Source organism: Corythoichthys intestinalis, chromosome 11 (genome assembly GCF_030265065.1).
Source record: "Corythoichthys intestinalis isolate RoL2023-P3 chromosome 11, ASM3026506v1, whole genome shotgun sequence".
NCBI lineage: Eukaryota > Metazoa > Chordata > Actinopteri > Syngnathiformes > Syngnathidae > Corythoichthys > Corythoichthys intestinalis.
This window is the reverse complement of record NC_080405.1, coordinates 47,250,013-47,271,405: the sequence shown is the minus strand read 5'-3', so window position 1 is coordinate 47,271,405 and position 21,393 is coordinate 47,250,013. Positions and strand designations below refer to the sequence as shown.

General features: G+C 38.2%; 1 protein-coding gene across 1 annotated transcript in view; it reads right to left on the bottom strand.

Moving 5' to 3' along the window:
* Positions 1-2,449: 2,449 nt before the first annotated feature.
* The window catches only part of fstl5 (follistatin-like 5), a 323,171-nt gene continuing 304,227 nt past the window's right edge, over positions 2,450-21,393 (bottom strand). Inside the window, exon 16 of the mRNA XM_057850040.1 lies at positions 2,450-6,288. Coding sequence (XP_057706023.1) covers positions 5,586-6,288 — 703 coding nt within the window. The 3' untranslated portion in view covers positions 2,450-5,585. The remainder of the gene's footprint in view (positions 6,289-21,393) is intronic.

Below are 21,393 nucleotides of genomic sequence, written 5' to 3'. Positions count from 1 at the left end.
GTATTTATACGTCTTTTTGTGTGTGGTTTTTTTTTACATGAGGCATCTATAGTTTCCAATGTATCTAAGATACAATGCACAAAGCTCAAAACCCATTTTAAAGCAACAAAACTGGCGGCTGGAGATCAGTAGCACATTTGGTAAGAACTCATCTCGAGCCAAGAAAGGAAGTGAAGAAAAATAGTCAGGAAATGGAAGTCGGAGGGATCTTGTGAAGATGCGGGACAATTTGAGAAAAATGTGGAGAACGATCGGGGAAAAAAAGGCAAACGACACTCAAGGAGTGTTTTGAAAAAAAAAAAAAAAAAACGAAACCATCGTCAAAGAAGGATTAAAAAAACTAGCTTGATGAGACAGACGTTGACGTCTACAGCAGCGTCAGGTTCCACACGCATTTTGCGGAGCTCACAATGCGTTACTCCTTAGCCCGAGGTTGAAACCACCGATGAGGATGATGAAGATGATGAAAAAAGTGAGACTGATCTTGATCCAGACTCATCAGAGGGAGCTACCTCATTGAACCGGGAGCAGCCAAGAGCCTTCCCCATTGTTATGTGAGCAAATAGTTCAACAGTTCAATAGTTTAATTATGTGTAAAAAATGTGTTACTTTGTGATCAAAAGCTCTATTTGTCATGTTGTTTGTTATTTTGTAGAATGATAACATTATTCAGATTGGGTGGGATGTCACATAAGCGAAAAATAGCTGTGTTAAAGTCAAAGTTGTGTTTGAAATGTATGATTTCAATAAAAACTCAATTTCTGTTTTTTCATCAGAAATTGGAAAATTGCTCAAACCAAGCTATTTTCTAATGCTGATTTGTAAAGAATGGAAAAAGATATGAACTAACTTTTTTTCTGCTGAGAGAAGAGAGTCTAATCTTTCTTTTGGTGGGTTGCATGTTTATGTCGCAATAGAACAGAATTGGGTAGGAGTAAAGGGGTAATGTTCCAATCGGGTTCAAATTGCAAGGGCAGAAACCAGGACAGGTTTATGTAGTTAAAGAGAGACACGGTGGAAGTGGAAGTGTCCGGCAGCGTGTCCATGTGACGTCACCGCCCTGCGACATCAACAACAATGGCGACCTACTAGTTAAAATAATGTTATGTAGCGGTTGATATGTTGAGAGTCTTGTTAGCTTGTGTTACTGTGTCCAGCCACTCGTAACACTTCTGCTCTCTGTGAACTCTGCACTCGACCGGGACTCGCATGGCTCTTAAGTATCTGTCACGTGACTGTGACGTAGTCGGTAACGCGCTCGGCCAAACGTACACACAACTTCCGTGGGTGAATTATGTCAAACAATACAGGGTCACCGCAATTACAAATTTTATTGAAACGAAAACATTTACAGAGGTTTTAATACCAAATTATTATAACTCGTACTAACATTTATCTTTTAAGAACTACATGTCTTTCTATCCATGGTACCCTTTTAAGTGATATAGGCATCTTTGAGTGAACTTTGAGTAAAATTCAGGTATCTCGAGTGTCCTCTTTTTAGGAAAGCAAAATATGGTCACCCTACTGTATATCGATATATTGTCACCATAGGCGGAGTTTTGACTTTTGGGGCAGGGGGGGCACAATATGTTGATGACCCCAAAACGCAGTGTCAGCAATAAAATTAACTTACAAGAATATTTATAATAATAGGTTGACAATGAGCGTTTTTTGTTTCCCATCATTTTTGAGGGGAATTCTAAATCCATACTTTTCGCCAAGATTGTCATCCATTGAATTTGATATGCCCGCCGTCGTGCCAATGTAGTTACCCCAGTCAAAAATTGTATCCTCTGGGCAGAGCCATATGGAGGTAGATTTGTGTCTTTATTATTCAATCCAAAAAAGTTGCTTCAATTAAGAAAAAAAAAAAAACGTTGCTTCAATGAATATATATATTTTCAACCCCAAAAAAAGTGCTTCAATCGAAAAAGATTTGAATGCAAAAATAAATTTGAAAAAAAAGAAAAAAAAAATGTATGTCAAAGCTATTTTTCTTTGATTAATTTTTTGTTTTTGATTGAAACTTTTTTTTATTTTTATTTTTTGATTGAAGCAGCTTTTTGATTGAAGTAATGCTGATTTGTGTTTGGGCCATATTTTGGCTAGGACATTTTTGTCTTCATTATTCAATCAAAAAATAAGTGGCTTAAAAAAAATATAGATTTTCAAAAAGAAAAATCACTTCAATCAAAAAAAAGAGAAAAATTTCAATCATAGAAAAAAAAAAATTGAATACTAAAAAATATTTAAGATTTAAAAATTTGCATTTGAACACTTAATTTTTCATTGAAAAAGTTTTCTTTGATCGAAGCAATCCTTTTTGTGTTTTGGCCATAGTATAATTAGGACATTTGTTTGTAAATCATTCAATCCCAAAAAAGTTGCTTCAATCAAAAAGATATTTTCAATCAAAAAAAATGTTTGAAAATATTTATTGTCCTCTTTATAAATTGTATATATTTTGTTTTTAAATTATATGTAAAGCAATTGAGCATCTAAGGTGCTCGAAAAATAATTTCGACTATTCATAAAAATGTTTTTTGTTCATTTCATTCATTTTTGTTGCAATTTTATTGCTTTACAATGCTTTACAACTTTTATATTGGAAAGTCAATTACATACAATGACACTTTTCGGCCACCAGGTAGGGGCCTGGCCCCCCCCTTGAAATCCGCTTATGATTGTCGCACTCCTACTTTTTAAATATCTTATTCTCCGTCAAATGTGTTCCTTCTAGATGAATAGCCTACCCCAGTATCGGTCCAAATGTTATCTCGACTTGTGATTATTACATTTTATATCAAATGGCTGCAAGATAAAAGGCTCACACGTGTTGTTGCCATGATAACCGGCAAGCCATAAATTGATCGGCTTGTGTTCCATTTAGGAGTGAAGATTGTGGTCATGATTGAAAGAGCAGATATTACACTCGTTTTCATTTGTATAGATTTTATTGTTGGGTAAGATGACAAGCATTATTTATATATATGCATATATAAATAGCAATCATACCAACGGGGACACACACACGAGACATGACTACTATGGAGGTGGAAAGCTGTGATCGCAATGTGCTCGGTAGAGTACCATTACTTGTGTTTAAGTCTGTACAATGGGAACCAACCAGTTGAATCAGCCGCGCGAGACGTCAAAGGAACAAAAAGAACATCATGTGGCAGAAAGTGAGGCTGATGTGTGACATCTAGTGGGACGGGAAAGACCGTTTTCATAAACTATGTACACGCCAAAAGTCCGTAAATTTTTCAGATGCAGTTGTCATTGGGATTCTTAATGCATAGAAAGGTGTCCATTGTCATCATCAAAGCTTGGTTTTCAACACACTATACCATAAACAGCCATTCTACGTCACGCTAACGTCTAATCTCACTAGGTGCGTCCTAGTCTAATTTTCTTCCTTTTTGTTTGGTCCAGAGTTCTTTCCTGAAGGAACATTCTTTGAAGTAACTGATATTTGTATTCCCTTATTAAAGCTTGAATAAGCGTGACTTCCCTGCCTTATGCAGGAAAAAATTATTCCAAATACTGTAATAATTATAGATCTAATCTTAGTGAGCTCCCAAATATACCGTTTTGGCCCAAATATAAGACAGTGTTTTTTGCATTGAAATAAGACTGAAAAAGAGGGGGTCGTCTTACATTCGCGGTCTAGACGTTATACCCATTAGACGCTAGATGGCGCCATATATCCTTGAAGCGATGTTCTGTCATGACAAATCTCAGCTACTCTTTTTATTTTAACCAGTTTCCATTATTTTATTGCAGTGTTTTTCCTTATTCAGATTTGTTTCAAGTAGAGCTGAAACGAATACTCGAGCAACTCGAGTTTAAAAACTGATCCGTGTAAATTTATTCACCTGGAGTAATCGTTTAATTTTGCCAGCTCTAAGCATCACGTTTTGCCCGGACTACTTTTCATGCGGGACAACGCGCTGACTTTACGTGCGTAGCGGAAGAAGCAATAAAAAAAATACCTTACTGGAGCTGACAGCTGTTACAAACTGTGCCGATGTTGCTAAAAACTACGCCCCCATGTTGCTACGGTGGTAGCAACATGTTAGCAGGGAGCGTCTGATGCGTGTCATAGACATCACATGTACGTAGAACTAGATGTGAAATGACCGACTCTGCAGCGTTAATAAAACAGCCGCCATCTTAAAGCAGTACACTGCTCAGTGCTCATAAATAAGATTAACGTTACTGTCACTTGCTCACGTAATGTTATCCCTGCGGAGGGCGACGTTTCTATTCATTATGACCACTGTCGATGCGTGGCTAACTCTTACATACGGGCTTTGTTTAATCTGTGAAAAATGCGCTGTAGAGTGATTAAGGTGTAAAATAAAGACTTATGCTATAATAATAGCATGCTAACTGTCAATTTTAGCTTAGTAGTCATTGCTGGTGCCTAATGTGCTCCAATACAGCACAGCATTTATTTTGAACACTGCAAAAACTCAAAATCCTACCAGGACTTACGGTTTAGACTAACTTAAACCTGAACTAGAATTTATAGCTTGACACAAGTGAAAATTCAATTGAAACACGTGGGAAAACTTTTAAGTGACGTGTGTTATCAAGCGTAATGACATTTTTAGGTAAGAACTTTTTTATAATATCTAAAAGTATTTTGAGTGAAAGCAGTGAATTAGTCTTTTTTAATTTTTTTTTTTTTAAGTCACATTTGAGAAGCAATTGTTGGCTGTTTTCAACAATGTACATCGAAAATAAAGACATTGATTGACTAAAAAAGGTTCAATATTTGAGGAAATGTCTTGTTTTCTCATCTATATTTATAATTGCTCTTTAGCTAAAAATTTTTTTTTATCCGATTACTCGATTAATCGATAGAATTTTCAGTCGATTACTCGATTACTAAAATATTCGATAGCTGCAGCCCTAGTTTCAAGACTACAGTTACAGTTATACTTCACTTTGAATGTTAAATCAGTTATTGCAATTTTGTTGTTTTATCACAATAGATTGGTTTATTTACCTTTCAAAAACCAGAAGCCATTCATTTACGAATGTGATTGCACTTTAGTTTACATATTTAAATGTTCAGATATTAAAATTTGAATGAGGCAAAATAACCATTTGTTTCGGATGTACTGTAATTATTTTCTGTATAAAAAATTAATTTGGTGTTCAAAAAGTCTTTTTTTTTCAAACTTGAGTCTTGAAAAAGAGGGGGTCATCTTATAATCAGGGCCGTCTTATATTTGGGCCAATACGGTAATAAACTCTCAGGCTGCACTTCAAACCAGGTCCCGGCTATCTGCGTTCTACGTGAATGAAACGAGGATGGGGAAATGACAGTAGTTTTCCTTAAAGGCACGGGAGAATAGTTTGGGATAAATTACGAGAGATAGTCCAGATCTGTATTGGACTTTTTTTGAGTTATTTGAACATTAAATCGAATATGATTACTCCAATTGCCATCTATCACAATGTAGAGCTTCATATTGTCAATTATCATAGGTATATACCTTGGTGCCCCAATAAAATTCAGAAATTCTTCAAAAACCATCCGTGTAGCAGAACTAGAGCTCGACTTATTCCTAGGATTCCCCGACCCAGGCCAACACGTTGCCTTTGACAACGTCGGTGATCTCGCAGTTGAGCTTATTGAGCCGCCCGTCCAAGATGAACAGGGACTCTCGGGAAGGGGTCATGAGGTATTGACCAAATGTCCCGCCTCCCACGACAACCCGGTTCTTGGCACTCCACGGCCACTCGTACGCCTTGATTGCCTCTTTCAAGCTCTTGATCATCTTGACTTTGCCGCTGTGCAGCTCCACAAAGAGCACGTCGGTCTGCCGGCCCGAGCTACCGAACACGTTGTACTGGTGGGCCTCCGTGAAGGAGCGCTGGAAAGCCAAGTCGGAGATGTGCAAGTTAGTGTGGATGTCGAAAGGCTCCCCGATCTCTCCCCGTTCCGAGATGGTCTGAATCCTCATCAGGCCGTCGCCGTCATCCACGGTGACGAGGTAGCGACCGTTCGGGGAAACGTAGGGCGTTCCGGTGACGTCACGGTTCTGCCCGACCACGCCGTCTGTCACGCTGTCCACGATAACCTGAGGCTGTGTGGCCCCGGTGGAGTCCGGGCGGCAGTTGACAAAGTAGTAACCGCCCAGGTGAGTGTAGGCGGCCGACTTGGGGATGCAGTTAAAGTCCCGCAGGCTGATGTTTTTCACGTAGGCCATGGTCTCCAAGTCAATCTTGTGCAGGACAGGCTCATTTTGGTGAAAGATGAGGCCAAATCTGTTGGCAATTTTAAGAAAGACAACACAGAAGATTGAATCAATAGCTAATCATGACATCTCTGTGCAATGTTTGAGCGGCATTCCACTGCGTGAACCGACGGCCATTTTGTCTCAGACTGAAAAGTAATTTACTATTGTGATGGCTCACAACCATATTTTCCATTATAGACACCAGCTGCAATTCTGCGTGTCACATACGGGGCCATTTATCCATCGAGTTGTTTTATACTGCATTCTTTGTAAAGGATCTGCTACAGTGTATCACAAAAGTGAGTACACCCCTCGCATTTCTGCAGATATTTAAGTATATCTTTTCATGGGACAACACTGACAAAATGACACTTTGACACAATGAAAAGTAGTCTGTGTGCAGCTTATATAATAGAGTTAATTTATTTTCCCCTAAAAAAACCTCAAAATATAGTAGGTGGTGTAACGGTACACAAAAATCTCGGTTCGGTACGTACCTCGGTTTTGAGGTCATGGTTCAGTTCATTTTCGGTACAGTAAGAAAACAAAATGCAAAATATAGATTAGAGATGTCCCGATCACGTCATTTTCAAAGTATCGAAATCGGCAAAAAAATATCGGCCATGTCTTTTTTTAATGTATATATAATTTAATTAAATCGTTTTCTAATTGTATTTAACGTTACAAACATAGTATGTTACACTCATCCAGAGTCTAGTTTAGGCTTAAGGTAGGGTTATCAAATTTATCCCGATAACGGCGGTAATTAATTTTTAAAAAAATGTATCACGTTAAAATATTTAACGCAATTAATGCATGCACTGCACGTCCCACCCACGCATTGTCGCGCTCAATCTGTAAGAGATAAAAGGCAGTGTAAAATGAGTAGAGTGAATTTTGGCAGCCTTTGGAGCCTTTTTTTAATTGGTTAAAGCCTTACAATCCCTCTCCCTACGATTAGAAATATCATGGGAAGCAATGTGGGGAAGCAAGGTAGCAAATCATCTTTTTCTGAACACCTTACATTATTTCCCAACGCAGAGAAGATATGTCAATTGGTAGCATTACGCACAGTCATGGTTCCACTGGGCATGGCTATAGTATCATTTACTGAAAGCTCAACAAATACACTAGATGGCAATATTTAGTCACAATATACAAAGTCAAAAGTCTCTCTATCCGTGGATCCCTCTCACAGAAAGAATGTTAATGATGTAAATGCCATCTTGAGGATTTATTGTCATAATAAACAAATACAGTACTTATGTACTGTATGTTGAATGTATATATTCGTCCGAGTTTTATTCATTTTTTTCTTAATGCATTGCCAAAATGTATATGATCGGGAAAAATTATCGGAAATGATTGGAATTGAATCGGGAGCAAAAAAAAGCAATCGGATCGGGAAATATCGGGATCGGCAGATACTCAAACTAAAACGATCGGGATCGGATCGGGAGCAAAAAAACACGATCGGAACAACCCTAATTATGAGGAACAACCCTAATTATGACAGTAAAATACTAGAGTTGTCCGATATTATCGGGCAGCCAATAATATTGGCTCATTGACTCATTGACTTTAACGCCCGCGTTTCACTGCGTTCTCGCGGCGGCCACGTTGTCGCGCCGTTGACGTTTCTAGGTTATACTGTCCTACCGTGTTGGTCCTCATTATAGTAGAGAAGACGGAGTAAATATAATCTACACAAAGAAACTGTAACCCGATCGACTCACAGCCTCGAAAAGTAAGGGTTACATTATGTCAGAAACTCGTTCGGTACGCCTCCGTTCCGAACCGAGCACCACGTACCGAAACGGTTCAATACAAATACATGTACCGTTACACCCTTAAAATATAGCCATTCCTATCTAAACCACTGGCAACAAAAGTACACCCCTTAGAAACTACATCCCTAAATGTCCAAATTGAGTACTGCTTGTCATTTTCCTTCCAAAATGTCATGTGACTCGTTAGTGTTACTAGGTCTAGGTGTGCATAGGGAGCAGGTGTGTTCAAATTTGTAGTGCAGCTCTCACACGCTCTCATACTGGTCACTGAAAGTTCCAACATGGCACCACATGGCAAAGAACTCTCTGAGGATCTTAAAAGACATATTGTTGCGGTGCATGAAAATGGCCAAGGCTACAAGAAGATTGCCAACATTCTGAAACTAAGCTGCAGTACAGTGGCTAAGATCATCCAGCATTTTAAAAGAGCAGGGTCAACTCAGAACAGACCTTGGGTTGGTCGTCCAAAGAAGCTGAGCGCACGTGCTGAGCGTCACATCCAAATGCTTTCTTTGAAAGATCGTCGCAGGAGTGCTGTCAGCATTGCTACAGAGATTGAAGAGGTGGGGGTCAGCCTGTTAGCGCTTAGACCATACATCAAATTGGTGTGCATGGCTGTCACCCCAGGAGGAAGCCTCTTCTGAACACAAGAAAGCCCGCAAACAGTTTGCTGCAATAGCATAACTTTAGCTTGAAATATTTACGTAAAATGAATGATAACTGCTCGTTTTTTTTTTTTTTTTGCTTTCAACCAAGAATCTAGACTGTTTTACGTTCATGTTTATAGACATTCTGGGATTTACGCATTTATTTACGAGAACTTTCAATTTAAAAAGCTCTTTTTTTGTGACGGCCATTACGTTGGATTTTGTATCTACACACAATAGCATAATTTACATAAAATGATCGATAACTGCCAGTTTTTTTTGTTGGTTTTTTTTGTGCTTTTAACCAAGAAGCTAGACTGTTTTACGTTCACATCTATAGAAATTCTGGGATTTACACATTTATTTACAAGAAATTTCAATTTAAAAAGTTTTTTTTGTGACAGCCGCTACTTTTGATTTTGTATCAATACACAATAGCATAATTTACGTAAAATGAATAACTGCCCGTTTTTTTTTGTTTGTTTGTTTTTTTTGCTTTTAACCAAGAATCAAGACTGTTTTACGTTCACATCTATAGAAATTCTGAGATTTACGCATTTATTTACGAGAACTTTCAGTTTAAAAAGCTCTTTTTTTGTGACGGCCATTATGTTGGATTTTGTATCTATACACAATAGCATAACTTACGTAAAATGATCGATAACTGCCAGTTTTTTTTTTTTTTTTTTTGCTTTTAACCAAGAATCTAGACTGTTTTACGTTCACGTCTATAGAAATTCTGGGATTTACGCATTTATTTACAAGAACTTTCAATTTAAAAAGCAATTTTTTTGTGACAGCCGCTACTTTGGATTTTGTATCTATACACAATAGCGTAACTTTAGCTTGAAACATTTATGTAAAATGAATGATAACTGCCCGTTTTTTTTTTTTTGTGCTTTTAACCAAGAATCTAGACTGTTTTACGTTCACATCTATAGAAATTCTGAGATTTACGCATTTATTTACGAGAACTTTCAATTTAAAAAGCTCTTTTTTTGTGACGGCCATTACGTTGGATTTTGTATCTATACAGAATAGCATAACTTACGTAAAATGCTCGATAACTGCCAGTTTTTTTTGTTTGTTTGTTTTTTTTGCTTTTAACCAAGAATCTAGACTGTTTTACGTTCACATCTATAGAAATTCTGGGATTTACGCATTTATTTACAAGAACTTTCAATTTAAAAAGCTATTTTTTTGTGACAGCCGCTACTTTGGATTTTGTATCTATACACAATAGCGTAACTTTAGCTTGAAATATTTACGTAAAATGAATGATAACTGCCTTTTTTTTTTTTTGGCTTTTAACCAAGAATCTAGCCTCTTTTATGGTAATATCTATAGAAATTATGGGATGTACGCATTTATTTACAAAAATTTCCAACTTACAAAGCTTTTTGTTTTGTGATGGCCGCCATGTTGTATTTTGTGTCTATAAAAGGGCTGTCAAAATTATCGCGTTAATGGGCGGTAATTCATTTTTTTTAATCAATCACGTTAAAATATTTGACGCATTTAACGCACATGCCCCGCTTAAACAGATTAAAATGACAGCACAGTGTCATGACCATTTGTTGTTTGTGTTTTTTGGTGTTTTTTCGCCCTCTGCTGGCGCTTGGGTGCGACTGATTTTAAGGGTTTCAGCACCATGAGCATTGTGTAATTATTGACATCAACAATGGCGAGCTACTAGTTTATTTTTTATTTGAAAATTTTACAAATTTTATTAAAGCCAAAACATTCTTAGGGGTTTTAATATAAAATTTCTATAACTTGTACTAACATTTATCTTTTAAGAACTCTTATGTCTTTCTAGAAGTCTTTCTATCCATGGATCGCTTTAACAGAATGTTAATAATGTTTATGCCATCTTGTTGATTTATTGTTATAATAAACAAATACAGTACTTATGTACAGTATGTTGAATGTATATATCCGTCTTGTGTCTTATCTTTCCAATCCAACAATAATTTACAGAAAAATATGGCATATTTTATAGATGGTTTGAATTGCGATTACTTAATTTTTAAGCTGTGATTAACTTGATTAAAAATTTTAATCGTTTGACAGCCCTAGTCTATACACAATAGTGTAACTTTACATTCAAATGATTAGATTTTCAGCCAACTGCCCGTTTTTTTGGCAAAAAAAAATGTTTAGACATTTATACATCCATACATTTTTTTTTTTGCCTTTTACGTGTTTCATTTTATGTAACATTTCAATCCAAAAACGACGAGGGCCAGATAGTCGGCAAGATGTGCTGAGGCAACTGTAACATCGGAATTAGACCTAAATAAGTTGTGATTGTATATAGAAAAATGCAAATTTTGCTTTTGTTGAGTAAAATTAAGATACTTCATGCTTTTCTCAAGTATGAAGTTTCTGATGTGAAAATTTAGTGATTTATAGCTATTGAAAACTTGCACCGAATAAAAAAATTTTGCATCTCTGCATCTAGCGTAAAATTTGAGAATTTTATAGCCATTTTAAGTTTTTTTATATAAAAAAATAATAATTAATCGAGATTTTATTTGGGAACGACTGATTTTTTTTAAAAATGTGACTGCTTATGGATACTCATATATGCCTAAAGGAGGTGTCAGTTTTGGTTTGAAGTCGCTAGCGGCTTTGGTTTTGAAAATATTTGAAGTTTTTGAAAAAAGGCCCGCTACGGATAGGCCTCGAGCCCCGTGTCCTGTCAACTGATAGTGAAGTCTTATGCTATAAGCTGCACTATATCCAGGTTAGTCATTAATCAATCATAGGGCTTATAGACAGACCGCTGGGAATTCGCACTGGAACTCGAACGCCCTACATAATAATGTGTTCAACATTACATTTGACTTTTGAATGATTTATTAATATCAACAGGTTTGGATCAATTCTGATTGTGAGCTCACGTTTCTCTACATCTAATCATTCAGCCCGCATATTGTGGATGCTTCCAGGCTTAGTTCTAATTACCTAGGGGTTACCAACAGCAACATTCAGCTGAGAGTATACAGAAATATATAATCCTTTTCAGAGGAATAATGCAAGAGGCTGAAGTAGAAGTAATAATGCACCTTTTTTCCCTCCTGTATATACATTACATTTACATTTATTCAAGCAAGCAGTCTGGCGCTTAGGAAAATTACTGATTGTGTCTGCAATGCGATTTTGCTGCATCTGCTTATTTAGACCTGCTCCACAGTTTCTTGTTAGTTAGCACTTCGCAATTGAGGGTTCTTGTCCTCGATAAAGTCCAAAATAATTATCCATTGAAAAGGATGATTGATTCTATAATTCACCATTTAAAAGTGTGAAGAATATCACGGATACATGTTCTTCATAAAGATGATTACAAATATTGACGTACGTTGATCACAGGGTTGACTGAGTCAGGGGCGCATGAATCGCCAATACATAACAGGGTTGACTTTGAAACATTTTGGACGAGACTCTACATTGGTCACCAATCAATCACAGGGTTGAATGATCCTGGATTACTCACTCTTGATCAATGGGTTGTTTTATGTTCACTTCATTCATTAACTCATTTGCTCCCAAAAACATATAAATACGTTCAATTTTTAAATGTTTCAGTGTCCCAAAGACATGTATTTATACGTCATTTATGTTTTTTTTTCACAACAGACATCTCTAGGTTCTGATGCAATTTAGCTCCAAAGCACAATGCTGAAAATCCATTTTAAAGCATAAAATTGGCCACTTGACAACAGTCGCGCATTTGGTAAGACCCGCAACCAAACTCAACGGAACGAACAGCCGGGGCACCGGTGGAAGACGACCAAATGGACATCCAGGATGCCGGGCGGCGGAAGACCGAGCAGAACAACCGGAAGGACGGCCGGGATGCCAGGCGCTAGACGACCGGGACCACCAGTGCAGGGGACGACGCCGTTGAGTCCGTGCTGCTCGCCGAGCAGAGCCCGCGCCGCCGTGCTCGGCCGCTCACGTCCCCCGCACCCTCCAGTGTCCCTCGACTCAGCCGGAAACGCGCACGGCCAAACCAGTTTTCCCCAGGCGAACTCCGCCACGAGGCAGTGGTCATCACAAAAGAAAGACTAAAAAAAAATCCATCTTCATGAGGCAGGGATGAGGGAAAAGTTAACCCAGCTGTCGCGGCCACAACAGCGTCATCTCTCAGTTCAATAGTATAGTTATGCGTAACTAAATTGTTACTTGGCTATCAAAAGCTCTATTTGTCTTGTTGTTCTGTTATTTTTTTATAAGGAAAAACATTCAGATGTTTGGGATGTCACAAAGCAAAAAATAGCTGTGTTAAAGTTATGTTTGAAATGTATGCTTTTACAAAAAGCTCAATTTCTCTGTTTTTTCATCAGAAATTGGAAAATTGCTCAAACTAAGCTATTTTCTAATGCTGATTTCTAAAGAACGGAAAAAGATATGAACTAACGTTTTTTTCCTGCTGAATGAAGAGAGTCTAATCTTTCTTTTGGTGGGTTTCATGTTTATATAGCAATAAAACAGAATTTTCTGGGGGCCATGCAAAATCAGTCAAAATCCAGTAAAACGGCCGGGAGAGCAGGGGGTTGCACTAGTGAAAATGGCTGGGAGTGAATGAGTTAAATGTAAGTAATGGTCAGATTTGGGTCTTGCAGGCTCTTAAATTTGACTTCTTTAAAGGAAACCTTAAAGACTTGCAGACTCTATTAAACCACAGTTGTTCTGTTTTTACTAAAATATGTCATTAGAAACATATGTTATTGTCAATGATTTAAACATCGATGATATTTAGTATATGTTTTGAACTACGGAGGGCACAATATTTTATGCGCACAATGCACGCTGGAGGTGATGGCGCGGTTGGGCTGGACAGGGAGAATAGCTGCGCTAGCTAGCAAGCGAAGCTAGTATAATGACTGGTATGATTTTGTCACATTCTGTTGCTGGTCAGATTGTTTTGTTACAAAGCTGGCTGTGGGATGAGTTTCCAACGTCGTACCTGCATCCAATTCTAGCTCATCAGCAGTGTCTTTAAAACGATTCTAAGCGGCTTGCCAAGATATTTACTTGCTGCCATTTGACTGTTTGTATTCCTGACCCCTTCCTTGCAAGTTGCATCTTTGCCTTGGTTTTTCCATTCGTCTGCCTCTCACTGCGGTTTGTACTTCAGTTCTTTTTAAAAAATTGATCCCGATCTACTGTCACGGACCCTTTTTGTTTCTCCCTTTTCGCGATCACGTGTTTTTTTTGTGTCTTCAATAAACCCCTTTACGCAATCCCTATGTCATTGTTGTCCGCTTGCTTCCCCAATTGCGGCCGGTAACAGATTTGTTGGTTTTCATCTGAGGACTTGTTAATTATTGCAGCTAAAAGATCGAATAGCTCTTTTTATATGGAAAATCATGACTCCAAAGTCATGCGGAAGTATAGTCCTGTTGTCTATTCGCTTGTCTGTCGCACGGGGAACTCTGGTTCAAATCCTGCTGGAGACCTAAATGTAATTGCTTTTGCTGCTCTTTTTGTGAAATATCAATAGTGCTGTCCTGCTCATCACTTTTTCGCTCGAGTTCAGATTGGAAGGGCAGAACCGACGACATGTTTATGTAGTTACGAGTGACATTGTGGAAGCCCGCCAGCACCACCCACTGTGCATTGTGTCATCAACAACAATGACGACCTACTATCTAAACTAATTTTTCAAATTTTATTAAAAAGGAAACAATAAGAGGGGTTTAATATCAAATTATTATAACTAATACTAACATTTATCTTTTACGAATTATATATCGTACTATTCGTGGTACTCTTTAAACCTGCAGACACTTTGTTTTCATATTTCCGGAGTTTGTTTTTATTAAAGCAAGAACCCAATTACTGTATTGGCCCGAATATAAGACAGTGTTTTTTGCATTGAAATAAGATTGAAAAAGAGGGGGTCGTCTTATATTCGCGGTCTAGACATTATACCTATTCAAGACGCTAGATGACGCCAGATATCATTGAAGTGATGTTCTGTTATGACAGATCTCAGCTACTCTCCCCATTCACGACGCTAGATGGCGCCAGATATCATTGAAGCGATGTTCTGTCATGACAGATCTCAGCTACAAGTTTAACCAGTTTACGTTATTTTGTTGCAATGTTCTTCCTTATTCAGATTTGTTTCAAGACTACAGTTACAGTTAGACTTCACTTTGATGCTTAATGCAGTTATTGCAATTTTGTTGTTTTATCACAATTGATGGGAAAAAATATTATGTGATGCCTTAACATTAGCACATTATGCCTTTGTGATGTATGATTGCCTCTGTGACCTAGATTGTAACAACTTGTTACTGTTTTTCACCTTGGGTTCCATAGTGAGGAGGGAATCTCACGAGATAACTTGTTTTGCACCATAGTACGCGCTTGAGTTCCATAGTTAGGAGGGAATCTCACGAGATAACTTAAATAAACATTCTACTTTAACCGCTGGGAGCCTCAACTGGGGGGGAATCTCATACCCTTGGGGGGGGGAGGTCTCACGAGTTCGGGTGGTGTGTTTTCGTGGGGGCGAGGAGTGGCCACCCGCGTCCCCGTGTCAGACGTGCCTATAAGAGTCGGGAGATTCCCCAACCCCCCCGAAGTCTGCCAGAGGATTACGTACGGGTCGCTTGGCTTTGTTCCTTTGCCGCTTCGCCAGAGCGTTGGCTCCCCAGTCATTTGTTAACGGTAAGCGATTTTCATTGTTAAGAAACAGCTTGTTGTGGTGTAACGGTAATGCAGGGATTCTGGGATTGACAAACTAGATCTAACGTCATCGTTACCACTTGTTCTGCTTGTTCTTGATACTTGTTGCTTGCTCTTGTGGGATTGTAATCAATAAATCTCATTTATTCTGGATTTTCTAATCAATAAAGATCGTCTATTGAGCAAAAGTGTGCTGGTTGCTGACTCACCGTGAACCCGGAAATTTCGGAAAACAACAATGTATTGGTTTATTTACATTTCAAAAACCAGAAGCCATTCATTTACGAATGTGATTGCACTTTAGTTTACATATTTGAATGTTCAGATATTAAGATTTGAATGAGGCAAAATAACATGCTTTTTCTCTCAAAAATATTATAAAATCATTTGTTTCAGATGTACTGTAAGTATTTTCTGTATAAAAATTAATTTGGTGTTCAAAAAGTCTTTTTTCAAACTTGACTCTTGAAAAAGAGGGTGTCGTCTTATACTCAGGGTCGTCTTATATTCGGGCCAATACGGTATTTAATCAAAAGATTTGAACGTTTTGATCTTCCCTCTCTAACTGTCGGAAGACTCAGAATCCCCAAAAGTTTTCAGACTTTGTAAATTGGGGGACTCCAGAATCATTTTCCGGATGCCATTAAGGCCACCGGATAACATGAATAAGGAAAAAAAACAAATAATTGTCTGACGGTCTCTATTGTGGCTCCTGTCGCTTCTCATATTGAGCAAGCATCTGACCTCCATTTTCACAAAAAGATGTTTCCATGTATCACGTCAAAATATGCTTTTAAAAATGCCAAAGAATCTGCTAATGGAACATTACACTCTGACAGCAGCACAAGGTATGCACGCTTCTGACAGTCTGACAGAGGCTGATGGGCATCTCAATCTCAACATCGTTCGTCATCTTTTATCCTGTATGAACATTCAGAAGCTGGCGGGAGCACACGCAGAGCATATTATCACCGTCTCTGCCGAGGCAATCATCGATCCACAGATTGCATCGTCCGCGGGCCGCCAGAAGTCTTTATTTGTATGTGTCACAGATGGATAAGGTACGGATTTATTGGGCTGTAAACAATCTTTTACATACAAAGAATGGTGGTCAAATCCAGAATTTCAATCATGTGTACTGAAGCAGGAAAAATGATTGTAGACTAGAGCAGATGCCGATATGGAAAAGATGAACATGGAGGAGGGGGAAATGGTGAAAAAGTTTACTAGTTCAGAGTAGAATGATCCTTAGATTAGTGGTTCTCAAATTGGGTCCGCGCTGTAGCTTATTGGACAATAAAATGATTTATGGGACGGTCGCACTAAACAGATTTCTTCTTCCCACCTTAGCTTTGGGCTAATTAGAAGAGCTGTTATGACTAGAGATGTCCCGATCGATCGGATCACGTCATTTTCAAAGTATCGGAATCGGCCCAAAAATATCGGCCATGCCTTTTTTAAATATATATACTATATGTTTTAATTAAATCGTTTTCTAATTGTATTTAACGTTACAAACATAATATGTTACTCTCCTCCAGAGTCTTTAGGCTTAAGGTAGGGTTATCAAATTTATCCCGATAACGGCGGTAATTAATTAAAAAAAAAAAGTATCACGTTAAAATATTTAATGCAATTAATGCATGCGCTGCACGACCCACCCACGCATTGTCACGCTCAATCTGTAATGGCGCCGTTTTACCTATATAGAGAGATAAAAGGCAGCGTAAAACGAGTAGAGTGAATTTTGGCAGCCTTTGGAGCCTATTTTTAATTGGCTAAAGCCTTACAATCCCTCTCCCTACAATTAGAAATATCATGGGAAGCAATGTGGGGAAGCAAGGTAGCAATTGATCTTTTTCTTAACACTTTTTGTTATTTCCCAACGCAGAGAAGATATATCAATTGGTAGCACTACGCACAGTCATGGTTCCACTTCCCATCATGCATTTAGCCATGGCTACAGTATCATTTACTGAAAGCTCAACAAATGCACTAGATGGCAATATTTAGTCACAATATACAAAGTTACAAGTCTTTCTATCCGTGGATCCCTCTCACAGAAAGAATATTAATAATGTAAATGCTATCTTAAGGATTTATTGTCATAATAAACAAATACAGTACTTATGTGCCGTATGTTGAATGTATATATTTGTCCGAGTTTTATTCATTTTTTTCTTAATGCATTGCCAAAATGTATATGACCGAGAAAAATTATCGGGAATGATTGGAATTGAATCGGGAGCAAAAAAAAAAAAAAAGCAATCGGATTGGGAAATATCGGGATTGGCAGATACTCAAACTAAAATGATCGGGATCGGATCAGGGGCAAAAAAAACATGATCGGAACAACCCTAATTATGAGGAACAACCCTAATTATGACAGTAAAATACTAGAGTTGTCCGATATTATCGGGCAGCCAATAATATCGGCCGATAAAAACATTTAAAAATTATATTGGATAATATCGACATCAGTTTTTCATTACTGGTTTTGGGCCAGTACACATATGTCAGTGCCGTCATGTCAATTTATTGCCTGTGTTTCTGGTATTTTGACGCCCCCGTGCTGGTGCCTCTGTGAAATTGGTTTTGAGAAGCACTTTCTGCTAATGTATCGTGCATATGGTAGAAAACACAGACAAGTCTGAAAAAGAAGTTTCTGCTCTTGCACCCCTATTTAAAATAAACTGCTGGATTTTAAGCCAAAAGAACTGTTGTGTTTGATAGAACAATACGTCTATATGCTGCCATAGCAGATTCATGGCGCATTAAGCCCCCGAACTATTTTTAATTTTTCCGTTTCACCCTTGAAACCCCTGTTCCCAGACGTCGCACAATCGCTTTAGTTTTAACCAGCCATAAAAGAAGCTCAGTAATTATATAATTCAAAATGTCTCATTTTTAGCTTAGAATCATGATTTGATGTCTAATATTTAGTTTTTAAAATAAAATCGACTTTAAATGAATATTCACCCGCGTATTTTAACCTTTTAAGCAAATGACGTCACAATGAAAAAAATTGTGACTGTGAAAAGGTCACAGATATCTACAGTGGGGCAAATAAGTATTTAGTCAACTACCAATTGTGCAAGTTCTGCTACTTGAAAAGATTAGAGAGGCCTGTAATTGTCATCTTGGGTAAACCTCAACCATGAGAGAAAGAATGTGGAAAAAACCCCCAGAAAATCACATTGTTTGATTTTTAAAGAATTCATTTCCAAACAAGAGTGGAAAAATAAGGATTTGGTCACCTACAAACAAGCAAGATTTCTGGCTGTCAAAGAGGTCTTACTTCTTCTAACGAGGTCTAATGAGGCTCCACTCGTTACCAGTATTAATGGCACCTGTTTTAACTCATTATCGGTATAAAAGACACCTGTCCACAAGCTCAGTCAGTCACATTCCAAATTCCACTATGGCCAAGACCAAAGCTGTCGAAGGATACCAGAGACAAAATTGTAGACCTGCACCAGGCTGGGAAGACTGAATCTGCAATAGGTAAAACGCTTGGTGTAAAGAAATCAACTGTGAGAGCAATTATTAGATCATGGAAGACATACAAGACCACTGATAATCTCCCTCGATCTGGGGCTCCATGCAAGATCTCACCCCGTGGCGTCAAAATGATAACAAGAATGGTGAATAAAAATCCCAGAACCACACGGGGGGACCAAGTGAATGACCTACAGAGAGCTGGGACTACAGTAACAAAGGCTACTATCAGTAACACGATGCGCCGCCTGCACTGTCAGTCGTGTCCCCCTGCTGAAGAAAGTATACGTCCAGGCCCGTCTGCGGTTCACTAGAGAGAATTTGGATGATCCAGAAGATGACTTAGAAAATGTGTTATGGTTAGATGAAACCAAAATAGAACTTTTTGGTAGAAACACAGGTTCTCGTGTTTGGAGGAGAAAGAATACTGAAATGCATCTGAAGAACACCATACCCACTATGAAGCATGGGGGTGGAAACACCATGCTTTGGGGCTGTTTTTCTGCAAAGGGACCAGGATGACTGAGCTGTGTAAAGGAAAGAATGAATGGGGCCATGTATCGAGAGATTTTGAGTGAAAATCTCCTTCCATCAGCAAGGGCATTGAAGATGAAACGTGGCTGGGTCTTTCAGCATGACAATGATCCCAAACACACAGCAAGGGCAACAAAGGAGTGGCTTTGTAAGAAGCATTTCAAGGTCCTGGAGTGGCCTAGCGGGTCTCCAGATCTCAACCCCATAGAAAATCTGTGGAGGGAGTTGAAAGTCTGTGTTGCCCAACGACAGCCCCAAAACATCACTGCTCGGGAGGAGGTCTGCATGGAGGAATGGGCCAAAATACCAGCAACAGTGTGTGAAAAGCTTGTGAAGAGTTACAGAAATCGTTTGGCCTCCGTTATTGCCAACAAAGGGTACATAACAAAGTATTGAGATGAACTTTTGGTATTGACCAAATACTTATTTTCCACCATGATTTGCAAATAAGTTATTTAAAAATCAAACAATGTGATTTTCTGTTTTTTTCCCCCCACATTCTGTCTCTCATGGTTGAGGTTTACCCATGTTGACAATTACAGGCCTCTCTAATATTTTCAAGTGGGAGAACTTGCACAATTAGTGGTTGACTAAATACTAAATGCCAAGTTTCTGAAAATAGGCGCCCCGTTACCGTCGTGCTGTACATGAAAGTGTGCAGAAGGTGTTGAAAGTTTCAAGGCTGCAATATTTATTTGACAATCCACTGCAATCCTTCTACATATACAACAATACTTTGAGTACATCATGAGATAATACACTTACTAATGGCGTTATGCAATTTGTGTCCAAAGTTACCTTGGCAAAAGTAGCAGAATCGCCATTAGCCATGGCTGTTGTTGTTCTTGTGGGAGGAAGCAGAAATGCAGAGGAAACCATGGCGACTTGGATAAACCAGAATGGTGGTTTTTAAAAATCGAACAGAATTGAACGTTTTAACATCGATTTAACCAGAAAAGTCTGTTTCGGTTCAAAATCGATTAATCGAATAGCCTTACTACGAGGACTGGGTTTGAAGGGTTAAACTATTTGTTTAATTGCCATTGACAATGGTAGACGTCCATTTCATTTGAGTGGGAGGGGCAAATGAAATCAAAACTCAAACAAATAACAGTGTAATTCCAGTTTATACTTCATGCTGTAACACAGTGTCTTGTCCCGTGTTGGTCATGAAACTATAATCTTTTACAGTGTATGGATTTTTCTCCTGTATCCAAGCCTGACTCTTATTGATTTTCAACAAGGTGTCACAAATGGTTTGAAAAAGTTGTTGCAATCACACTTCAGATCGATCAGTACTGAAGCAGTCCAAACTGATGGCCTTCAAACTCTTCTTCAAACCTCAAGGCCTGAACTCCATTGATTTTTCTATAAATAAACCATGTGTAGTCTTCAGTTTTTGTTTTGTTTGAGTTAAATAATACTCGAAAGCTGGCACTTGCTTTTCAGCCACGCTGACCGATTCTGCTTGATGTTTCCTATTAGTGGTTGCTTCATGAAACAGTCATGAAAGCTTGACACAAAGCCTTTTTCACATTTTCCCTACTAGCGCATTCATCATAATGAGATTTTGAATGTTTTGATTTGTGAACACCTCGAGGGCCAAACTATCACGCGAGAGAATTCATAAAGAGAAATTGAATCAACATCTCGCTTCGCTTGTTTTGACGCTCTGCCTACTTTACAATGATTAGATATTTCTGACATAAAGCAAAGGCTTTAAAGTGATCCTCTAACTTAAATACATGTAGGCTCTAATAAACCACAATTGTTCTCTTGTACTAAAATATGTATTTAGAAACACATAAAATGTTAAATCAATGCCAATATTTTATAATATTTAGTCCATATTTTGACCGTTAGTTGGCGCCATGGTTTGCAGGCTCGCAGTGATGACGTCATTGGTATCTTTCGTGTTCAACAATTGCTTATTGCTGCCTAAACTCGCAAAGTAAAATG